This window comes from Mobula hypostoma, chromosome 1 (genome assembly GCF_963921235.1).
Source record: "Mobula hypostoma chromosome 1, sMobHyp1.1, whole genome shotgun sequence".
Classification (NCBI taxonomy): domain Eukaryota; kingdom Metazoa; phylum Chordata; class Chondrichthyes; order Myliobatiformes; family Myliobatidae; genus Mobula; species Mobula hypostoma.
Window position 1 is genome coordinate 74,878,515 of NC_086097.1, and position 22,054 is coordinate 74,900,568.

Sequence of the window (22,054 nt, forward strand, 5' to 3'; positions counted from 1 at the left end):
AAGATGAATTAATCAAACAAAAAGGGGACACGTTAGTTTATGCCAGATTTTTGGGAGATAATTCTTAATTGGAGGTAATGAATATGTGTTGTTTTAATAAAGAATATGTTGAATTCATTAACACCATTCCCATCTCTACAAAAAGGGATAAAAATGGATTCGGATTATGAATTACATTGACTTTTTAATCTCTGCTAAACATTTCCCTGCTTATGTGGAGTTTGCTTTAGATATGACTATCAACTATTTACATATTGTTCTGGTGCTGAAGGTAAAGTGGGGGATTAAACTACACAGGATATGGATGTGTGCTCATAATGAACCACCTATTTCCAAAGAGGAGTGGTTACCACACAGGACAATCAGCCTTTCACACCACTGCATGGATGGTAACGGGAATAACCTAGTACTTGGTGTGGTAAATGTTTTGTTGTTACACCTCCTCGCTGAATTAATCCTTAGTGATTTAAATTGAATCCTGACCTCCAATTCTCGGTGGAATTTGTACATTCTCATTGGGACGGTCTGGATTTCCTACATGAATTCCGGTTTGCGCCCACTACCCAAAAAGATGTGCAGAAATAGATTAGATGGCCATCGTAAATGGCTCATGGTATAGCTCAGTGAGCAGTGAAATATGTGAGGACTTGATGAAAATGTGGAGAGAGTAATGTGGGCTAAGTGCAGGATTGGATGCCTGATGGCTGGCATAAGCTCGATGGGACAAAGGCACTGCCTCCTTTTTGTTTGACTCTGTGACCCCTCTTTCCCGACTGACACAGACTATTTACCAAATACTACGGAGGCACTGATACTAATCAAACATTCTACTGGGCCTGAAATCACTGTTACATTAAAAAGCAGTTGCAGAGTTTCTTGGTTTATTTCAGATAAATATTTGTCGCCAGTGTTGCACAGTATCAATACTCCTTTCTGACACCAGAAAAGAGAACCAGCTATTTAGTTTGGCCAGTCCTGTTAAAGACATAATCACATATTTTTGGCAAAAAGCACTGTTCACTTCAAAGGCATTAATTGTGATGATTGTTCCATTTTAGTCTAATAGCTTACAGAGAAAGTATTGGAGATGGCAAGGTTGGAGGTCTCTCACAGAAGTTGCTCCTTTCTCAATTACTTGCTCAGCATGAAAACCTGGTGCATAACACTGCCACTCATCTGTTACTGCCTTCCTTTTCCGTTGCCTACTAATCATGTCGCAGACCCCTTTTCGAAGCCCATCAGACATGTTGGGTCCACCTCAGGAGTCATCGTCGCTTGCTCTTACCTTCCCGAGAACCAGCACACAAATCAGCACCATATGGGCGGCAGAATCAGACAGACCTGCACGAGGTAATTCAGTGAGCATCAGAGCGAGCGGAAAAATAATGACCCAGAAACAGCTCCTGGGAGAGTTGAGGCACCAGTACTGCAACCTGTAAAGGAAGCATGATCTCAGCTCATCAGGAAGCGCTCAATACATTGGGCCATCTGCCCAGGAGCTTCTACAACTTTGTGGAGAGCATGGAGGAGTCTGCCACCAACTTGGATGGGCTTATGACCATAAGACGTAGCAGCAGAATTAGGCCATTTGGCCTATCGAGTCTGCTCCACCATTCCATCATGGCTGCGTTAGTATCCCTCTCAAACGTATTCTCCTCCTTATTCCCTAACCTTTGACACCCTTTTAAAACAAGAATCTATCAACATTGCTTTAAAAATACCTAATGTCTTAGCCTCTATAACTGTCTGTGGCAACGAATTCCACAGATTCACCACGCTCTGGTGAAAGAAATTCCTCTTCATCTCTGTTCTATTGGGAAGTCCTTCTATTCTGAGGCTGTGCCCTCTGAATCCAGACTCCCTCACTATAAGAAATACTCTCTTCATGTACACCCCATAGCCTTTCAATATTTGGAAGGTTTCAATAAGATACCCCTTCATTCTTCTTAACTCCAGTGAGAACAGACCCTGAAATGTTAACCCTTCCATTCCTGAGATCGTTCTCATAAACCTCCTCTGGACCCTCTCCAATGCCAGCGAATCCTTTCTTAGATACGGGCACCAGAAATACTCACAATGCTCCAAATGACCAATGCCTTATAAAGCCTCAGCATTACATCCTTGCTTTTATACTTTAGTCCTCTAGAAATTAATGCTAACATTGCATTTGCCTTCCTTACTACTGACTCAATCTGCAAGTTAACCTTTAGGGAATCCTGCACAAGGACTTACAAGTCCCTTTGCACCTTCAATTTCTAAATTTGCTCCCCACATAGAAAACAGTCTATGCCTTAATTCCTTCTACCAAAGTGCATGACCATACGCTTTCCTATATTGTATTCTATCTGCACTTCTTTGTCCATTCTCCTAACCTGTCCAATTTATTATGCAAACTCCCTGTTTTCTCAACACTATCTACCGCTCCAACTTCCTTTGCATTGCTTGCAAACTTGGCCACAAAGCCATCAATTCTGTCATTCAGATTATTAACATTCAATGTGAAAAGTAGTGTCACAAACATGAGAAAATCTGCAGATGCTGGGAATCCAGAGTAACACACACAAAATGCTGGAGAAACTCAGCAGGCCAGGCAACATCTAATGAAAAGAGAAAACAGTCAATGTTTTGGGCCGAGACCAAAATAAAAGGTCTCAGTCCGAAATGTTGACTGCCTACTCTTTTCCATAGCGTTCCTCCAGCATTTTTATGGATGAAAATTAGTGTATCCACGACAGACCTCTATGGAACACCTCTTGTCTCCAGCAGGCAACCAGTATCAATTGTTTGGTGACAATAAAGTATAAAGTAAGTAAAGTAAAGGCCCCTTTTATTCCCACTCTTTGCCTTCTGCCAGTCAGGCAATCTTCTATCCATGCTAGGAATACCATGGGCAATTATCTTGTTTACCAGCCTCGTTTACAGTATTTTGTTCAAAGACTTTATGAAAATCTAAGTTAACAACATCTACTGACTCCCCTATGTCTATCCTGCCTATTATTTCCTCAAAGACTCCCTGCAGATTTGTCAAGCAAGATTCACCCCTTAATGAAACCTTGCTAACTTTGGCCTATTTTATCATGTGCCTCCAAGTACCCTGAAACAACATCCTTAGTAATGGACTCCAACATCTTACCAACCACTGAAGTCTGGCTAACCAGCCTATAATTTGTTTTCTTTAGCCTCTCTCACTTCTTATAGATTGAAGTGACATTTGTGATTTTCCAGTGCTCCGGATCCATTCCAGAACCCATTGATTCTTTAGAGATCATTACTAATGCCTCCACAATCTCTTCAGTGACCTCTTTCAGAACCCTGTAGTGTAGTCCAATTGGTCAAGAAGACTGACCTTCAAACCTTTCAGCTTCCCTCTGACCTCATCCTTTGTATTAGCAATTACACTCACTTCTGTCCTATAACACTCCCAAATTTCTGGAATGCTGCTGGGTGTCTTCCACAGTGAGGGCTAATACAAATTAATGATTCGGTTCATCTGCCATTTCCTTGTACCCCTTACTACCTTTTCAGCGTCGTTTTTCAGCAGACTGATGTCCGCTCTTGCCTCTCTTTCACTGTTGATATATCTGAAAAATCTTTTGGTACCCTCTTATATATCATTGGCTAACTTATCTTCATATTTCATCTTTTCCCTCCTTATTTCTTATTTAGCTGTTGTCTGTTGTTTTTTAAAAGTTTCCCAATCCTCTAGTTTCTCATTATTTTTGCTATATTGCTCTCTTTTGCTCTTCTTAAGGTCTTTGACTGCCATTGTCAGCCATAGTTGCCTCATCCTCCCTTTAGAATATTTATTTTTTGGGATCAACCAACCCTGCGCCTTCTGAATTACTCCTAGAAACTCCAGCCACTGCTGTTCTATCATCCCCGTGAGTGTCCCTTCCAAACAACTTTAGCCAGCTCCTCTCTCATGCCTCTGTAGCTCCCTTTACTTCACTGAAATACCAATACTTTCAATTTTTGATTCAGATTCAGATCCATTTGTTTATCAGATGTACGTCAAAACATACAGTAAACTGCATTGTTTGAGTATGACCAGCATCATCTGAAGGCTGATTTATACTTGTGCGTACTAACTTGCGTCGTAGCCTACACAAGTGGGCAACGCTGTTGTGAGCATTTATACTTGTGCGTTGGTGTGTTTGCGTCGCTCTGCAATTCACCGCCAAAACCCTAGTTGGCAGTGGGGTTTCTATGCCACTGTGTTGAATTTCTTCGTTTTGAAACTCATCATGAAGAAACTCAAACTTCAAACAATGGCGACTGAAACTGAAGGAGGGTGAATTTTCTGTGCTTGTCCGGCCACTGAGAGACATGGACGAAAAAATGCATTTCAAATATTTTCGGATGTCAGCAGGTAGATCTGATGATTTGGTTCATCGTCTCCAACCATTTATTTCACATCAGTGTACACACAGTATACTCAGAGACTGGCAATCACCATTTGAGTTTTAGCTTCAGGTGGAAGTCAACAGGCTGTAGCAGCTAGCTACAAACTGGCGTCAAGCACAGGGTCCTCCATAATTTCAGAGGTCTGTAAAGCTTTATGGAAAGCACTGCAGCCAGAGTTCTTTCCCTGCCCTTCAGTCGCCCAATGGGAAGCTATTGCAGCGTAGGAGGAAAAATGCGATGCTACCAGGTGGACCAATCACAGTTGTTTCCGTCTGCGGCACCGCAACGCGTAGTTACATTTTGGGAGAGGTGTGCGTTAGGCTATGGCGTAGGGTTTGGCGTGGAGTACAGCATAAGGTACATGGCTACACCGTACCTACGGCGTACATTTGACGCATAAGTATAAATCAGCCTTAAGGGTGAGCTGGGGCAGCCTGCAAGTATCATCACACATTTTGGCGATGACATAGTAAGCCCACAATGCTTACAGTACAACACAGAACACAACACAACAAGTAACAAAACAAGCCCCTTTCCTTCCTCCCTCACACCCACCCACCCAAACAGTCCTCCAACCTCACAACAGGCTTCTGGGCCTCCAGTGGACTTTGGGACTATGATTCTCTGACATCCCCAGTGAGCTTCATACTCATAGACCCAGGACTTGACCACTGGGCTTCAATTTCCAGACTTCAGATTGATCTTCGTGCTTGAATCTTCATTAACAACTCCAGGGCTAGCACCAAACAACAGGCCTCGAACTCTGGACTCACTGATAACAGGAGCCCAAATTCCAGGCCTTGAACTCCAGACTCGCCGACTCGCATACCTAGGAGGTCACCGGCTCTTATGCCCCCTGTTCACATGGGCCTCCGATCCTTGGACCCACCGCCCCAACAGAATTGCTGACCACCAGCTCTCATCCTCACTGGTCCTTGCCGACAGCACCTTGGCAGCCTGACGTACACAGATGTCTTTCATCACAAGGCCACATTGCATGCCTTCGAGCATGGAGAGGACGTCCAGACTCCAGATTCCCTTCATCAGTTGTCCACGTCACTGGCTTTCGAACACGGAGCACAGAATGGAGGCCTAGATTCTGGCCTAACCTCTAACTCCTCCACATTCCTGTCCTTAAACCCGAATCTGACCACTAACTCTCCCACATATAGGTACCTAAACATTAACTCCTCTCTCTGTCCCCAAAACCACCCCTGTGAACTTAGAAAACAACTAAATCTGAGCCACAACCTTAAAGGAAGGATAGCTTGATGCCACCTTGACCAGAAGTCACCACTTTGACCTTCTCCCTCTCAAATGCAGGTTGAATTCTATTATATCATGATCACTGTCTTTGAAGGGCTCCTTTATCTTAAACTCCCTAATCAAATCTCGTTCATTACACAGCACCCAATCCAGAATTGCCTTTTCCCTATCTGGTGTGTGGTATTGGTATTCTGGTTGTTGCCTGTAGAATATGTGGTGTCCTTGGGGGACACCAAGGTTGAACCATCCCTCTGTGAATTGGTGACACCAGTGTGGTGATATGCATGCTTTGAGCATCAACAGTGATGACCCAGACAAAGAATTGGGTGGAAATTGGGGCAAGTGGTATGTTGGTATTGTTCTAAAAAAAAGGTCACCTTACTGCCATTTTGTATGCCCACAGAAACACTGAGATAAGTTCCCACAGTTCCAGTCCTTCTGGAGTTCTCTCTTCCCAGCTCTAGGCAATTTGTTCGTGGTGGCCTTTTAATGTGGACTTAAACAAATCCTTAATCTAATTTGGGTAAAATGCATTTTAGCATGGGAGCAAGACTTAAAGTGGAGTAAACAGGAGAAAGCAATGAACCTGCTTTCCATTAGTCAATGGCAGGGCAGATCTTTGCATAAACGTAAAGAGCATGTCCTGTCAGGCTAATGGACTGTAGATTAATGTTTCAGCAGCAGTTCTGATGATTGGCAGGTCATTGGACACTAGGCCACCACTTGTCCTCTCACTCACAGCTCTCGCTCTGCACCAGGAGAAATCTTGTGATGTAAATTTTGTAGCGGCCATCAATTTTGCTGGTTTTACCAGGAGTGATCCCACTTGTTTTTTTCCCTTCTTTGTCCTGATGAAGGCTTCCAGGTATGAAACAATAACTGTTTCTCTTTCCACAGATGCTGCCTGACCCACTTGGTTTTTCCAGCATTTTCTGTTTTTACCTTGGATTTCCATCAACCATTATGTTTTGTGTTTCATTTCCACTCCACAGCGGTATCACTGGGGTGAAATCGCAGTGCTGTGTAACTGCAGGAAAATAGAACTTGGGGATGACTGCAAGGAAGGATGGTTTCTCACAACCAGAGAAAGCTACTTAAGACATCTACCCTCCACTAGTGGGATGCTGTGGAGTCTCAGCACTATCTTGTATTCTACATCCAAAATCTGGAACAGGACTTTGGCAGCAGAGTATAAAGTACTGTCCCTCCTAATACGTTTAGCACAACTCATCAGAGATAAATTTTTATGCAACTATTGTCTCTAAAGAAGAGTGGATACATGCATTAGTGAACAGAGGGATATGCTTACGGTAGAACACAATATTTGTGAAGAAAAGGAAAGAGGTGAGGGTTCGCAACACTGGAACAATTCTGTGAATGAATTAACCTGTTGAAAAAAAGCTCAAATCCTACTGTTTCCCCCATTTGCTTTTACATTACATTTATTAATTGAGGCCCTTAATTAAACAGTCTGTTGATATTTAAAATAAATAGACAGGATTAATCTGGCATACCAAAACAGTAGATTTGGCTACCAGTATTTGGGTGAATTTCATGTTCAATTTTACATTTTAAATCTGTTTTGCTCAGATCCTTCACATCAGCTTTGCTTCCCTATGAACTCACTACTACACGTTCCTGCCATTTTACACATGCAGAGTTCTGTGCCTCTCAATGTCTCAGGCAAGAGGAATGATGAATAAGCAGATGTGAATCATGTACACAGAAGTTATATCATTGTTCTATAATGTTGTAATGTTATGCATGTTCAATACTTTTGTGGGTCTCATGAATTTCATACTATATTTAACTTTGAATGAAGGTGCTCGCTGCTGGAATCCCATGACACTGCAAATGCCTTGTGGGAGCTGTATGATTTATGTCTAGCGTTAAAAAAAATATTTTGAAATAAATATGAAACAGTAGCCCATGTATTATTCCACACATCTGACTACAAAAACCCAGCTCATGAGTGAAGAAGTATAAAGCCAGCACTGAATATGTAATATTTCATGCTTAAAATTGTTGTTTTTTTTTGACTTTTTAAGTTCGTCTTGAACTTAATATCAGTTTTTCATTCAATCTGTATATCACTATTTGCCCTCAAAACATAATATGCAAACAACGTTCTGTGAAATAAGTGTCATGGAAATCCACATGATTACTGCTGCGTACATATTTCATAGAGCTTCACAAGCTGTCATAAGGCTTGCTTACATTTGAGCCCTGCACAAGTAGAATGACTTCAATAACTTGTAACCACTGTAGTTATTAGTCCAAAATTTTTGATTTCTCATTGATTCTCCAATGAGAAACACATGAATTGCTGTTTAAATCTATTCCTTGTAAGCTACCACAAATTCTTTGTTTGAATTCAATCACAAAAGCGGTTGTGCATATTTAAAGCATTCTTCATATTGGCAAATTATCTGATGTGATTCACATAATAAACTCTTACAGCAAATATTGACTGCTTGAAAGACTTAGTTTTGAGGAAATGCCTTTAACTTTTAAAAGCTATATTCCCCTGAACATGAGCAATGATTACATACATGCCCGCACACATGCATAACGCACACACCCTTGAGTCCCCTTGAGTCAGACAGGCAGGCATGAGGGCTCTCTCTCACACCTAGTCGCTCTCTGTCTTTCTTTCTCTCTCTCTCTGTCTCTCTGTCTCTTTCTCTTCCCCCATCAGTCTGTCTGTCTTTCTCTCTCTCTCACACACACACACACACCAGGGTTATCTCCTTTAAGTTCCAGCCTGAATCTTACCAACATAACTCAGCAAACCCACTGTAACCAGACAGTTTTGAATTTCAGCTGGGACCTGAGCAACCTGAAAAATGAAACTGCATCAGGGTAAAAACCTATAGTGTTGACTTATGCCTGTGTTGCAAGCAGACTTGGAGTCAAAACGCTTCAAGCGTTAACGTAATTGCAAGAATGTGAAAAATGAAGCATCAAGCTCCTGAGCAAAGCAAAAGGTCAAACTCGAGCCTCTCACAGCTCTGCTCTGTGGAAGATGGCCTCATTTTACATTTAATCAGCCTCATGCTCTGTTTGTCTCCATAATTTTTTTAACCTATTAAAAATATAGCAATTAACTTTAAAAAAAGGCACTCTGTCTTCAGTAAGTGACATTCACTATCTTTCTGTGTTAAAATATGATCTGTGGCATATATGAAAAACACTGCACTCAACCCAGAAGACAGTCAATAAGTGCTTAGCAGATTGCAGGTCACTTGAACTTATGCATGTAAAATAATCAATACTTCTCAAAGATTAGGTTTTCAGGATCTTTGGAAATGACAGAGAAAACAAATGTATGGCACCCATAAATACCAACTAGATAGGTTTCTTTTTGTTCTAGCTTGTAAATTGAATTAAATTAAAAGCACAGTTTTCTTTTTTTAATGCTGCTACAGTTATACAGCACTTATTAGCTTTCTCATTGCAGTGGCACAGTCCTAATACTACAATAATTAATATCACTACGGACAGAGCAAATTCACAAACTGGGCTTCGTTGCAAGTGGATAATGTCACAAAACATATAGTTTGCTGTGACCTTTGCATCTTGAATGGATTGAGTTTATTTATACAATCCAGAAAAAAAACATTATTCATATTAAAAGACAAAAGACTGCAGCAACACTTGTTACTTAACCTGTTACCATTTTATCCATATTAACTGCCACATCATTTCCTTCATGCAAGTTTAGTCAGTAGTTTTAAAAAATGTTTTCACTGACAGCTTTTCTGCTCTTGTGTACCCACCCTCTGATACTGATGTTTGTTTTATGATGTATGCAGCCATATCGTGGGAACCTGTGGGTTTGTTTAGTCATGCCTATGTTGAGCAAGGAGAGAAATAACCTCTTACCTTGCTCGCTGCTGTTGTCCCCACTCTGGGAAGCGTGACCCCCACTGGAGGGTCCTGGAGTGCCAGCAGAGTGCGTTGACGTTGCATCATCGTGGTCTCTGTTCCATGATGATGGGTTCTGATACAAGAACCCGCACCCATCAAAGGATTTTTTTCAGTAAGTATTCCCAAAGCAAGTGAAGAACACAGAAAACAAAGAAAGGAAATAAATTAACAACACAAAAATATAATTGAAATGATCATTTCTAAATAGAACTTATTTTCTTAATGATATCTTCCAAAAGGCTGAGCAACAATTATTTCAGACAAGATTAACAATTCACCAAGATAAAAATTAGGCTGATCTTTTAGGCCAATTGTTAGTAAGTATTATCCTATTGTACATAATAATATTCTGTCATAAAAGCTAACTAAGTTTGCTGCATTAAAAGGCACGTCTGATATTAAAAGCATACGAGTATTCACTGCTACTCATTTCAATACAGTTTTCCCTTTATGATAGGGAGGTATAAAGTTTGCTGTCAACTGGACCAATGTTTAAGATGGGAAGTCTCAGCTTACTGCTGCACTGAAGAATGTAAGCTCCTCCTGCCCCCCTCCCCTTTCCTGGCTGTTCAGAACGCCATGCCTCTACTTAAAGGAAAACAGGATTTCTACTGTACAGGAAGAGCTTTATCAGCACCACATGAAGGCAGGGAAAAGATGGAATTTCCTCTCACAGACCAAAAAAAAGAAAAAGGACACGTGAAACAGATCAGCCTTTGGGCTCAATCTGTAAAACGCGACACCTGCACAATATCATCATTGCCAATAGGCAGTCTGACTTGTGAGACTGTCCAATATACCTACACAAGTTGATCCATTATTAACAACATTGAAGTTGAAAGTGAATTTAACATAACAGCTCAAATGATAAAAATGCAAATATTCATTTTAAAACAAAACAAAAAAACAAGAGATTGAGTAACACTAACAACTCCAAATCAAGTATAAGTACAAATTTCAAATCAATAGTTTTACCATTGCTTAGATGATGGTGGAAATAAAAACCAGATGAATCTGCAATGGATGAATGTTGACTAGTCACAGAACAGTGACACCGCAATAACAAATCAAGACAGACTGTAGAATAAAAGCAATGCTGTTGTGAAATTTGGAGATGCAGCAAGCTCTGCCTGGATTCTGGAAGACTGATGCCTACGAGTGTTCCTTTTTATCTCTAAGCTAGGAAACCACTCAAATAGCTTTGAGCTGAAGGCAAACAGTAGGCAAGGACTCTTCAACCCACTGAAGCCTCTTAGTGTCAGCTGTTTGCCGGATGGTAATCAGATAAAGAGCTAAGAGAATGAAATGAAAAAGAGTAGAAACAATAGCTCTGCGTGAATGTGGTTCAGTTACAACACAGAGCTAGAACCTTGATGTAGAAACAAGACAAATGCAGTGAGTTCACCTAGATGATGGTTTGAAAGGACATGCAAAGTGCAGTTAATTTTATGCACAGCAAAATCCTTTAAATTACCTACTGCTAACACTCCTCAACAACGAAGCAAAAATATAGTTGTAACCTGATAAATATCTTTTCTATATTCCACACCAAGTCTGAGAAAAACATATAAGTTGTCATTAACACAGCCATATTCTTTGGTTAGTTTATTGGATGTGAGTCAAATCAAAAGTATACTATTTCTTTTAACTATAAATACTTATTTTGGAATGGATAACTTCCCATACTAGTTTGAATGTTAGTCTCTTCATCAATGTGCATTCTGACCCCTTTGCTATGGAGCTCAGGGGCAAAGGCCGCCTTGTGACTCTGTCCAAGATGCAATCTAAATCTGTACACCACATATGTAATGTATCCAGCATTAGCAAAATGTAGGGTAGAATGGTTCACTCCACCACCAACAGACCCCCCCCCCCACCCATCACACCCCAACTCACTCTGAATTGAGATTAAAAAAGTGTTAAAGAGAGAAAACCTTTCTGGAGAATGAATATAGCGCAATAACAGGAGCGCAAAAATAGATCCAAGAAGGCTGAGTCTCCAGGGGCCGTATTTTCTATTTGCTGGTCTACAGACTCACAGCTGATAATGCAAGTTGTAATTAATATAAAAGCAGGAGACAATATGGGCAAAGCTTGTACTGGCTGGGCCACTGGAGAACACTTTACCACTATACAGTCCCTCTCATTTACACGTGCTATCTTCCATAGCAAACACAATTCTGCCACTGCTTTCTCTCTTAGAACCCAGAACAGATTTCACACTGGCACTTAGTTTTGCTGGTGGAAAATGTTAAAAAGATTAGAATAATACAAAAAAAGAGAACGTGGATATCAAAGGGACTCAGAGAGTGAGTGAGAGAGAGGAAGTAAGAGAAGATCAAAGACTGAATGAGAGAAAGAGAGGGAGAAGGAGAGTGAGGAGAGCGAGAGAGAGAGAGAGAGAGAGAGAGAGAGAGAGGGTTGAACCTACACTCAAAGCAAATTAAATAACGACTCTAACAAATTCATTTGCCTTTAATCCATGTAGTACATTCATCATAGCAAGCATTACAAATATCTTTAACTACAACATTTTCTGAAAGAAAGCTATTTTGACAATAAAATTATATATCATTAGTCAACCTCTGTAATGGGAAACAAAAGCCTCATCCACATTTTTAAACTTTGTTTGTTATTTAAGTTAATGGACTTTGCTTTTTAATATTTATATCGTACCTTAAAGAATTTACTTTGATAATTCATGTTCCATATTTGATAGATTCTTATTTAGCATGCTGCCTGCAAGGCATACAATTTTTATCTAACTACTTACTATATGGTTTAAAGATGGAAGTCTATGTTAGATAAAATAATGAACCTCCATGTGTTTAAATGTAACACTTAATTTAGTTTGGATTCCCTCATTGAACTGTTGTGATAGATTCCTCTAATTGCTATCAATGACAATTTCAAGCCAACATATAAAAGAAACAAGTTCCAAAAGTATATTACTCAAGCAGCTGGCACAGCATATGCTAACAAGTATTTACTTGGAAAATGATTATAAATGTATAGAAACCAATCATCGAAAAAGACATCCCTCCCTAAAGCACCCAGAGCTTTTTAATGATAAGGTAGCCCTTTTTTAAAATCAAAAATAGCCACGTTAATACTAAAAGTAGATATTTATAATGCAAACATTCTGTCATTCTACCTATTTTTACTATATCCCCGTATGATTTAAAATATAATGCCTAAACAGTAGCTAATGAACCCATTAATAATAGTAAAGAAAGTTAAAAATGATTTTCGGTATGCACAATTACAAGAATGATTTGCTGGCAATGACTTTAAGGTAGTAATTCAATCCTGGGCTCCTAATACTCGTGAACTGCTCAGGCTTTGCTCTGTGCTTATGACATCATCATAACTGTGCGATAGAATTACTGCTTTATATCTCCATGCCAGCAGTTACTATCCTGTCTTTATTTTATTGGGAGGGGGATGGGTGCAATTGTAATTAGTAAGTAATAGTTCTAATATTTCATCTACTTTCCTTTCCTGAAATGCAATCAAAGTTAATAGCGTGGCAAAAATCACAATGCTGGAATTTCTGGTTTACCATCTATCTCCCTTCAAAACTTTTTTTTTAACAAATGTAATGAACCAATCATTTAACAGTTCAAGAGTAAGGCCGGTATAAAGATTAATGTGTGAAATCAATTCTAATTTTTAAAGCATGCAATAATAAATAGCAACAACCTCTTTGGCCAAAAAATAATTACTTCAGCAGTTGTTAGTATCAAGGGTTTTAAAGAAGTATAAAGCTGAAGTGTATATGTACGCTAACCTCTCTCAAACTACTAACTACAAAACTATTAATGCTGTTATTTACCTTTCTGGCATATAGGTTACAAGGGCTACCTTCCCACAACACCCACAATTAAGTACTAAAATATAAAATTGGCATTTCTGAGAAGTAGGTAGATTCACAGCTGTACTTAAAAATGGTCTCCAGAACATGCAGCTGCCCCTCCTACAGAGCACTATTTGCTGACTGCTAAATATTTGTGCCCTAGCTCTTGAATACAAACCTGTTTTACCTTACCCAAAACTATAGCAACGAATCTGAAGTACAACCTGATTGGCTCAGACTTCATAGCTTGCAATGGGAATTAAACTGCATTATTATAAATTCTGCTTTGCAAAATCTATTCTATATCTTGCCCTGAAATACTTCCCACAATATACTTTAATGACCACAGCAGTTCAAAACACAGGTACAAAATAAATTACCTGCATCTTTATTTTACATTTCGTAATAATTAACACACATCCATAATCAGGTTATAAACCTTCTTTTATGGGTAATTCATTAGCTGTCACCTATTTATCAAGGTTATGCTAAGCAGTACTCATGAGTGAATAGTTTGCGCTCTTGATCAAACTGGGAACCCTTTCTTTTCACACTTTAAAAGCATATATTAAAAAATTGTTTCTCCTTTGTCTATAAAGTGAAACAGCAGCAATAGTTTAAGCATTGCCAATCCTGAACTCCCACTGCTTAAAACTAGTGTTAACTCAAAATCCTTTGCAATATATACAGCTGCTACCAGAGCGCACTAATAGCCAAAGCAAAATGGTCCCCTTAAAAATGGTTCTGCAACTATTTTTCTTGCATTCTGTCATTTTACAAGCAACAGCAGAGCAGGGCAGATTTGCTATTTCCATCTCTGCCAACAGTGCCCCTGTCAAAAGTGCAAGGCAATTTAACTTAGGAAGAATATTCACTGGCAAACGTTCAAAGGAATGCTACCAAACCAAACAACAAATGATTTCATGGAAAACAAATTAAAGGTGTCAACACGAGCATCATCATCATATATAACACAAAGAATTGTTCATCAGCTTTTCACTGTTGAAAATATTTTTTAGTGTTAACCATGAGTACTTTTGCTAAAGGATGAAATTGTTGGAACTTAATTTTTTCAAATGCTCTTTATTAGTGATGAAAACAAATACCTTATTAGATTCTAAGAATTTTAGTTTAATATGACGTGTGCAGAAGGTGTAAGGAAACTGCCATTTTACTATATTCTTCTACTTGGTCAATATAAATTGCTAACCAAAAGAACTAGTGCATTCCTCAAAATATTGCAAGACTGATGACTTCTTTACGTATGAGAGTTTCTATGAAATAGTGAATAGATTCATTTTTCAATGTCCAAGTACTTAATATGCATTGTAATGTTTTTTTTAAGTATTTCTCTGTGCCACTTAAAACCACATTGTGGCTTGATATATAGAAATATAAACAGCACATCAGTACAAGCATTTGCTACTCAATTGAAAGGTTGTAAACTCAACTATCGATACTCCATACTATTTGAACTCTTATTGTAGGGTGACATAGAACAATGAAAGCACTGAAAGCAAAGGAAAAACAATGTTTGTGAGAAGAACAATAAAAGAATTAATATTTCACTAAGCACTGAAGATATTTATTTCCTTGGTTCAAAAGGTGACTGGCCGAGTGTTATAGCTCAGAACTCCCCTTTCCCCCAATTTTTATCACTGGCTGTTGACAGTCAGTCAATCTACTGATCAAATTCACCCACATCTCTGTGCTAGGTAGGTAAAAAAAGAAATTTCACCCAAGGTTCCAGAGCCTGATCTGGAACCAGGGACCTCTGCTGGAAATTTCTGTGCATGGATTTGGTGAATGCCAGGACAAACCTCAGCTGTGATGTCTACCATGACAGGGAAGCGTACGATTTCACAATATCTGAGCTGTCTGAGGAAGAACTATCAATTTACACGAGATGCCAAGAGGTTGTCAATGGAACTATTTCCTTACAAGGATATAATACCTTCAGTTGAGAGAGGAGGAAGGTAATTAGCGGAAAAGAAAGAAGGGAAACAACTACAGAGATTGTCATTATAACAATAAATAACGTATTTTAATCCAAAAGCTGTAGAATAGATTCATGTACATTTAAAATTTTGGATGACTGGAATAATACAATATCACATTAATGAATAATTGTCTTTCTGTTCTGTAGACTAAATATTTGATCCTTAAAATGTCAACTAATTTTTAAAAGATAATTCTGCATGTGCATAAAATGGTTAGTGAGGATATCTGAACAATAGCCCATGTAAAATAGCATAATGAAGGTAGTAATATGCAATATCAATGCATACAGTTATTAAATAATTTCTGTAATACTGTCACTTGCAAATCTTGTGCACTTTTCAACTGAGCTAAGGCTGCAGTTCCCACATTTAAAAGAAGGACTGTTTAACCAATAATGATGTGCCTGAAATCATACAGCAGATTTTGTTTGAAGGAACAATTACAAAATGTACTTAAAGACAGAACCAAAAGTGCTCCTGAAACAAAGTTTTAATTTAAGTTTATATTTATTTGATGGAAGTATTTTGTGGAATGAGACTTGAGAGAGAAGGGGAGATCATTGTTTCTAACTTAGAAAAGCCTGCTTGTGTGTGTTTTTTTTATCATGGAATTTGTGGATAAGTGTATGCCCATGTGCGAACAGAGAATTAGTATCACAAGCAGTCACTTTAAGAAAGCTTTTAGAAAATGGTGCGCTGAACAAGTCCCACCCATGTTGCCCATGCTTGTACAAATGTAAATGCCTAGACTGCGTACTGTTTGTGTTGAGTGTGATACAGCCAGAATATATAATTTCACAACCCAATAAAAAAGCCAAAAACTCAACAACTTGGGAATTTCTGAATAATTGCAATTTTCAATATAATATATGTGAAGTGGATTCTCAGGAATAAATTGATTATAAGCTAAGTTATGTTGAGTCTCTATACTATTCTAAGTTTGTTTATGCGACAAAACTTCAACTCTTACCCAAAAAGTACAAGTCCTAAAAAGTATACAATTAAACAGAACAAGGAAAATACAACCAATGCATTAAAAATCTACCAAAGTTTCTAGAACTCTTTAGGTAAATCTGTTCATCATCTAAAATACACCGAAGACAGGTGGGGATGTTAAAGTTGAAATTAGTTAAAAGCAAACAGAAAATATTTTCTATTGCAATCCTAGTAAAATACAATGAAAATAGGTAGTCAAACCATGATACTCAAAATTGTGGATAAATGAATAATAAATACAACTTTGCAGAGTCCAAAGGGCATGGCTGCACAATTCCCTGCTTTACGTCTCAACGATAATACTGTAAGCATATGGTTGCTTGTAACTATCCCTATCCCCACACAAAATATCTTCATAAGGACTTAGTAGTCATCAAGCAGTTATATCTTTCTCCCCATGTGGCAGATTGTCACCACTGAATAGGCAAGGAGAGGTGTGTGCTTTCGGGGTGTCAAGCAGCTGTCACAGATCTGTCACTTCTATAATGAAGGCAATCCTGGCTCACAACAAATTAAAACACATTTCCTTTCAATCGGTACTATTCAAGATCTAAATCAGTTCAAACACTCTAGCCATTTCATGTGCAAATAAAACAATACAGCACATGCATGGATGAGAATGGCTACACACCAGGTAAACAGAGAAGACTACAGCTACTTCAGATCCTCTGAAATATTTCATCATCACCATCAATGCACTAACTTTCACCAACTGTGATCTAGCTTCGGATTATTACTGAAAATCCATATCAAAGGGAAAAGAAGTCAAACAAAATTAACATCTTCAACTATCACTTCGAACATACACTAGCCTTTCCTGTATCCAAAAAGACATACATAATTCTAATAAAGGTATAAAAGAAAGATTTTCATCTTGTATTTGTTATTACCTCTACCTCTGCAAAGACAACAAATTTCATGACATACGCCAGAGATGTTAAACCTGATTCTAATTCTGATTCTTCTTTATGAGGTTCCCTATCCTACTCTTCCCTCCCTCCTCCAACTTATCTGCGTACGACCAGAAATTAATGAACAACATGCTACCAGCAGAAAGGCAAATGCACACACATGAAACATCTTTTTTGATACCAGATTGCAGAAATGATTTAATCCAAACACTTAAAGATACAAAAGCACACAAACAAAATTTTTAACAATGTCAAGTGAAATGAGCAATGCATGATTATAATCCTAAAATACTAAGACTAGTTGTGAATAATTTTCATACAGCTCTTCATCTCCCTGCTGGTGTTCTGGTTGCTCAAATTAGTGCCCCTTTGAAAACAAATGGCAGGGGGTTTGATGTAAAAATTTTCATAGTTGAAATCACCAGGAAATAAAGGCTCTAAATTATAATACTTAATGAAGTGGTAAAGCCTAACTGGTGCGAGATAAATGGGTTGTTATATTTGGTCTGTTTTGTGTTCAGAATGTTGCACTACTGTAACTAAAACTACAGTTATCATATTATCAAAATGTTAACCTCCCAACCTCTTCCCATTATAGTGTGTAAATTAGAATTTTTTAATGGAACACGGTAAATTGGCTATAGCATCTGCCATCTGCCAGTAACTTAAACAGGCTAGTTTATCTAATCTCTTCAGTATAAACACTAGTGTGCCGCATTTCTACACATCAATACGGATTGAAGTGCATTCCTCTTTTTAAACATAGCAAATTCCATTTTGTATGGATAGTCAAATACAAACTCTCTTAAAATTATTCTGCATGGGAATATGGTAACATTTTCCCATTAAAATCAAACTGCAATTGTGATTGAGATGCAAGATAAATGTTTAGTAATCTGATCAAGGTTTGCAAACGAGCTCCTGATAAAAGAAAATAAAATGCATTAAAACGTCATCCAGTTGTTCTGCAGAGTTTCTTATTGGTTTTTGTCTTCCCGTGCCAAGAAAGGTTCACAAATCTATTGTTTCTTTGATAGTGGAAAATGCCTACTGCGGTTATTTAAAATTACACCACAACGTGCTCCTCTCAGTTAAAGATACAGCTGAATTTGAGAAGCGGATCCTATATTGCGGTCTCCCCAGTGACCGAGGGGGCTTTCTAAGTACAATAATGCGATATCCACACCTAAAGTCCTTCCCCAGGTAACCCTTCAAAAGCGTCAAGGAGACGGTGAGATTTCTAAAAATTGCTGCACTTTCTGATTCTCTCGGGAGTGTGCCTCTACTTTGGTACGTTGAACGCGACTATCAGTGGTATCCCTCTGTGCGTCCAGCTGGTAATCTCTCACTAGGTATTCGCTCTAAATATGTTCTTACACATCTGCAGCATTTGTCCGCGCACTATACTGTCTGCTGACCAGCTGAAAACTCCGGTGTTCTACACTGCACCCCTTATACTACCCTTCACCGCACCTGCTGGCACGCCCTCCCCTTAAACACCGGTACAGTTCTTCAAAAAAAGACCAAAAAAAAAGACCATGCAACAAAACAAACGTCAAACCGAGTCTCTGTTACAGTTAACTTCATGGTATCGTTAAAGCGAATCACTGACAAATCCTTATATGGCGACTGTGTCAATTTAATCATGGCGTCCCAAACACATTGGCCAGGTATCGATCGGTTTGAATAAATGAACACATGAAGCATTTTAATGCACGTGTAAATGCATGAAAGGACCGTTCTCTCTAACCGCAGCCGAATACAACTTTAACCAGTGCACTAGGAACGATGTAACGCTAGCAGTGCCTCCGTAGTAACAGATATTTGCCACATCGCTCAGTGCCAAATTGCGGATTTTATTTTAAGCATGCAAACTCTCTGTTCCCACAACCACACAAAATATAAAGAATTCCCTCTTGTAACTTGCATCAGTTTGAGGCTGACCCCGCCACGATTCTCGGGGCAATAATAACCACGGCAATCACTACATCTGGAAAACTAGGAATGCAGAAGTTAACAGCGCTCACTCCAGCTCAACAGGCCTTAAAACTTCACATTAGATGCTTCATTTAAAAAAAATCCGGGACCGCCAACCAGCCCCTTGTGGAATTTTCGAGAGGCGGACGCGAAAATGTCAAAATCAAGCAGAAAACTCTTGCGCAAGTCTCTGGTGTCCAGTGACGACGCAAAACTCAAGAAAAGGTTCGCCACAGGTAAACAGTCGCGACAATTAATAAATAGCAGAGAACAATCCAATGGAAACTTCACTTACATGTTCTGCTAAATTTGTCGACGATCCGGATAGCTCTTCGTGGTCAGATTTTGAACTTCCGTCCCGTTCGTCGATAACTAAATCTATTGGCATTTTTCCTTTTAAACAACTAATGTACCGGTGGCAGAAGTTATCACACAGCTCGTGGACCTGAAAACAAAAATAATATAAATGATGAGCTGGCGAGATTTCAGAAACCTACGTGCATGTGGAGAGGTTGTGGTTGCAGGCTTTTTATTTAAAGCAGGGAAACTACAGAAATTGTACGTGTTATTATTCTCCAGAGACTGGAGCAACAAGTATTTGAAACAGAGCAAAAATATAGAGTTAACATTAGCAAATAACACTCCGAATGAAACGAGCCATATCATCTTACTCCTTGTTCAAACCCCCGTTATAAATGAAATCTTATTTTCGTGTCTGAGTGTTCTGATAAACGGGGCATCTATCGCTGGTACTGTCACGGCCTAACACGTCCTAGAATTGTTCACAGTGCTTCATCGGACACTTTGCTTAAAATCACCCATGAAGAAACTGATTTCTTAACTGTAACCAGTAATAACTGTGGAGAAGCTACAGCACTGGGTATTCAGTTAGACCAAGTAAGTTAAACACTTCAGCTCTGAATATGGAACTGACTTTGCAGCAATGCAAAATGAATGTTGTATTTAAACCCAGAAGCCACATCAAAGAAGCACAGCGATCTGCAACTTGAAGCCGGGCACTTACGAACCAGACGCCCTCTATTTATTAAAAAGATCGGCGTCTTAAAGTGGAAGATAGCCCCATGAACATGTCCCATGCATTTTGTTTCGGTTTTATCTTAGAAAATTCAAGCGCCGTACGTAAAAGACAACCAACGCCCCTTTCTTTAACAACGTCGCCAATTTGTATTTTGCAATGTTTATTCAAACGATTTAACAAAATAGATTCTTGGTTTATATATCTGGTTTGCTATTAAACACGATTTGCACAGGACTTTAAACACTGCACGTTCCTACTGCACAAAAGCAACTGTAAATGTAAGAGATCCAAAAGAGCAAAAAAAAATACACGGACTTTACCTTTTCTAACTCCAAGAGATGGAACCTTAATACTTGAATAGCTTGGATCATCTGTAAATTTATCACACATGTTAGACATGCCAAACAGAAATACTAATTGGTTTTCTTTATTATTTAGTAATAGGTTGCATGGCGAAACTAAAACTTTAAGCACTTTCAACCATGCAGATTATATTTCAAAAATCGACGTTATAGCACTCAGTTCTGTAATGAAATGTTTTCGTGTTCCCAATGTAATCTCGGACGAGCTAAAAAAAAGTTAGCCAGTTTCTTTAAAAATGCACTTGGAACTAAGGCTGTCACAGACGAGGACCACAAATCTCAATACGTGTGTGAAGTCGGTTTACGGGTCGTTTGAAACCGAAATCTTTGGGAATTTGCAAAACGATCGTGTCGAAAGTGCGGGAAATGCTGAAGTGGCTCTTTCTTGCTAAGCAGTTGTTTCCTGAACCCCCCCCCCCCACCTCCTGCGGCTGGTGAACGGGTTTGTAATGCAAGTGTTTCACCGGGTTATATTTCACCTCATGTGAAACGCCACCGAAATAAATGGGAGTTATTTTAGGGCCACGCTGATTAAAATCCAGCAAATGGGTCATCTAGTTCTAATAGTTATAAAAGGCGGTTGTTTTCTTTACAAACAACAGCCCACGTGCACTGTACATATAAAACTGCATTATGTTATAAAGATAATGAAATATTGAATGTCTTACCAAGTTATCCAGTTCTGGATTTGAAGAGAATAATGGCTTTTCTGCACGAACCTGAACAATAAGAGGGAAAAATTAGTTTAAAGCAATCAACGCACTATGTGTTTCAAAACTTATCTTTAAACACTCAAGCAAAGTCTTTGGCTCTCAAAAGGCAAGGTGTACTTACTAAATAAACGGAATGCGAAACACGATTAGCGTATGAATGATATGTAATTACTTGTAATTTGAGACATTTATTAAAATATTTCAGTGTTCCACGAGTAAACACTTGAACAATTTACTGTTAACATTTAAGAAAACAAAACTGCTGCAAGACTGTTACCGCAAGTGCTAGAATGGTCTATCTCGATTTGTAAGGAAGAAGATGAATTGTAGACCTGCTTTGCGAACACTGCTATGTCCTCGTTGAAGGAGTCAGACGAGCAGACGTCACCGCCTGCTACGCCGGGTTCTCGGGGAGTACAAGTCGCTAACTCGCATTTCTCAAAAACCAACGCTAACAGAGGAAATAAAGGATGCCTGCAAGACAATGAGGGTTTCGGTCAATTCCTTTCAGACCTGTAGTAAATGAATCTCTTAAAACAGTTTAAGCTTTTCTTTTTACAATGAAGATAGTTCCCTTGTCCTGCTATCTGTATTTATTTA

At 38.9% G+C, this 22,054-nt stretch overlaps 1 protein-coding gene across 9 annotated transcripts in view; it reads right to left on the reverse strand.

Moving 5' to 3' along the window:
- The window catches only part of meis2a (Meis homeobox 2a), a 112,240-nt gene that overhangs the window by 88,452 nt on the left and 1,734 nt on the right, over positions 1–22,054 (reverse strand). For all 9 annotated transcript variants that reach the window (XM_063050823.1, XM_063050815.1, XM_063050804.1 and 6 more), the window contains exons 3-7: positions 21,787–21,928; positions 21,410–21,460; positions 20,700–20,750; positions 19,636–19,785; positions 9,556–9,673 (exon numbers count right to left, since the gene is read on the reverse strand). In XM_063050823.1, coding sequence (XP_062906893.1) covers positions 9,556–9,673; positions 19,636–19,785; positions 20,700–20,750; positions 21,410–21,460; positions 21,787–21,928 — 512 coding nt within the window. The remainder of the gene's footprint in view (positions 1–9,555; positions 9,674–19,635; positions 19,786–20,699; positions 20,751–21,409; positions 21,461–21,786; positions 21,929–22,054) is intronic.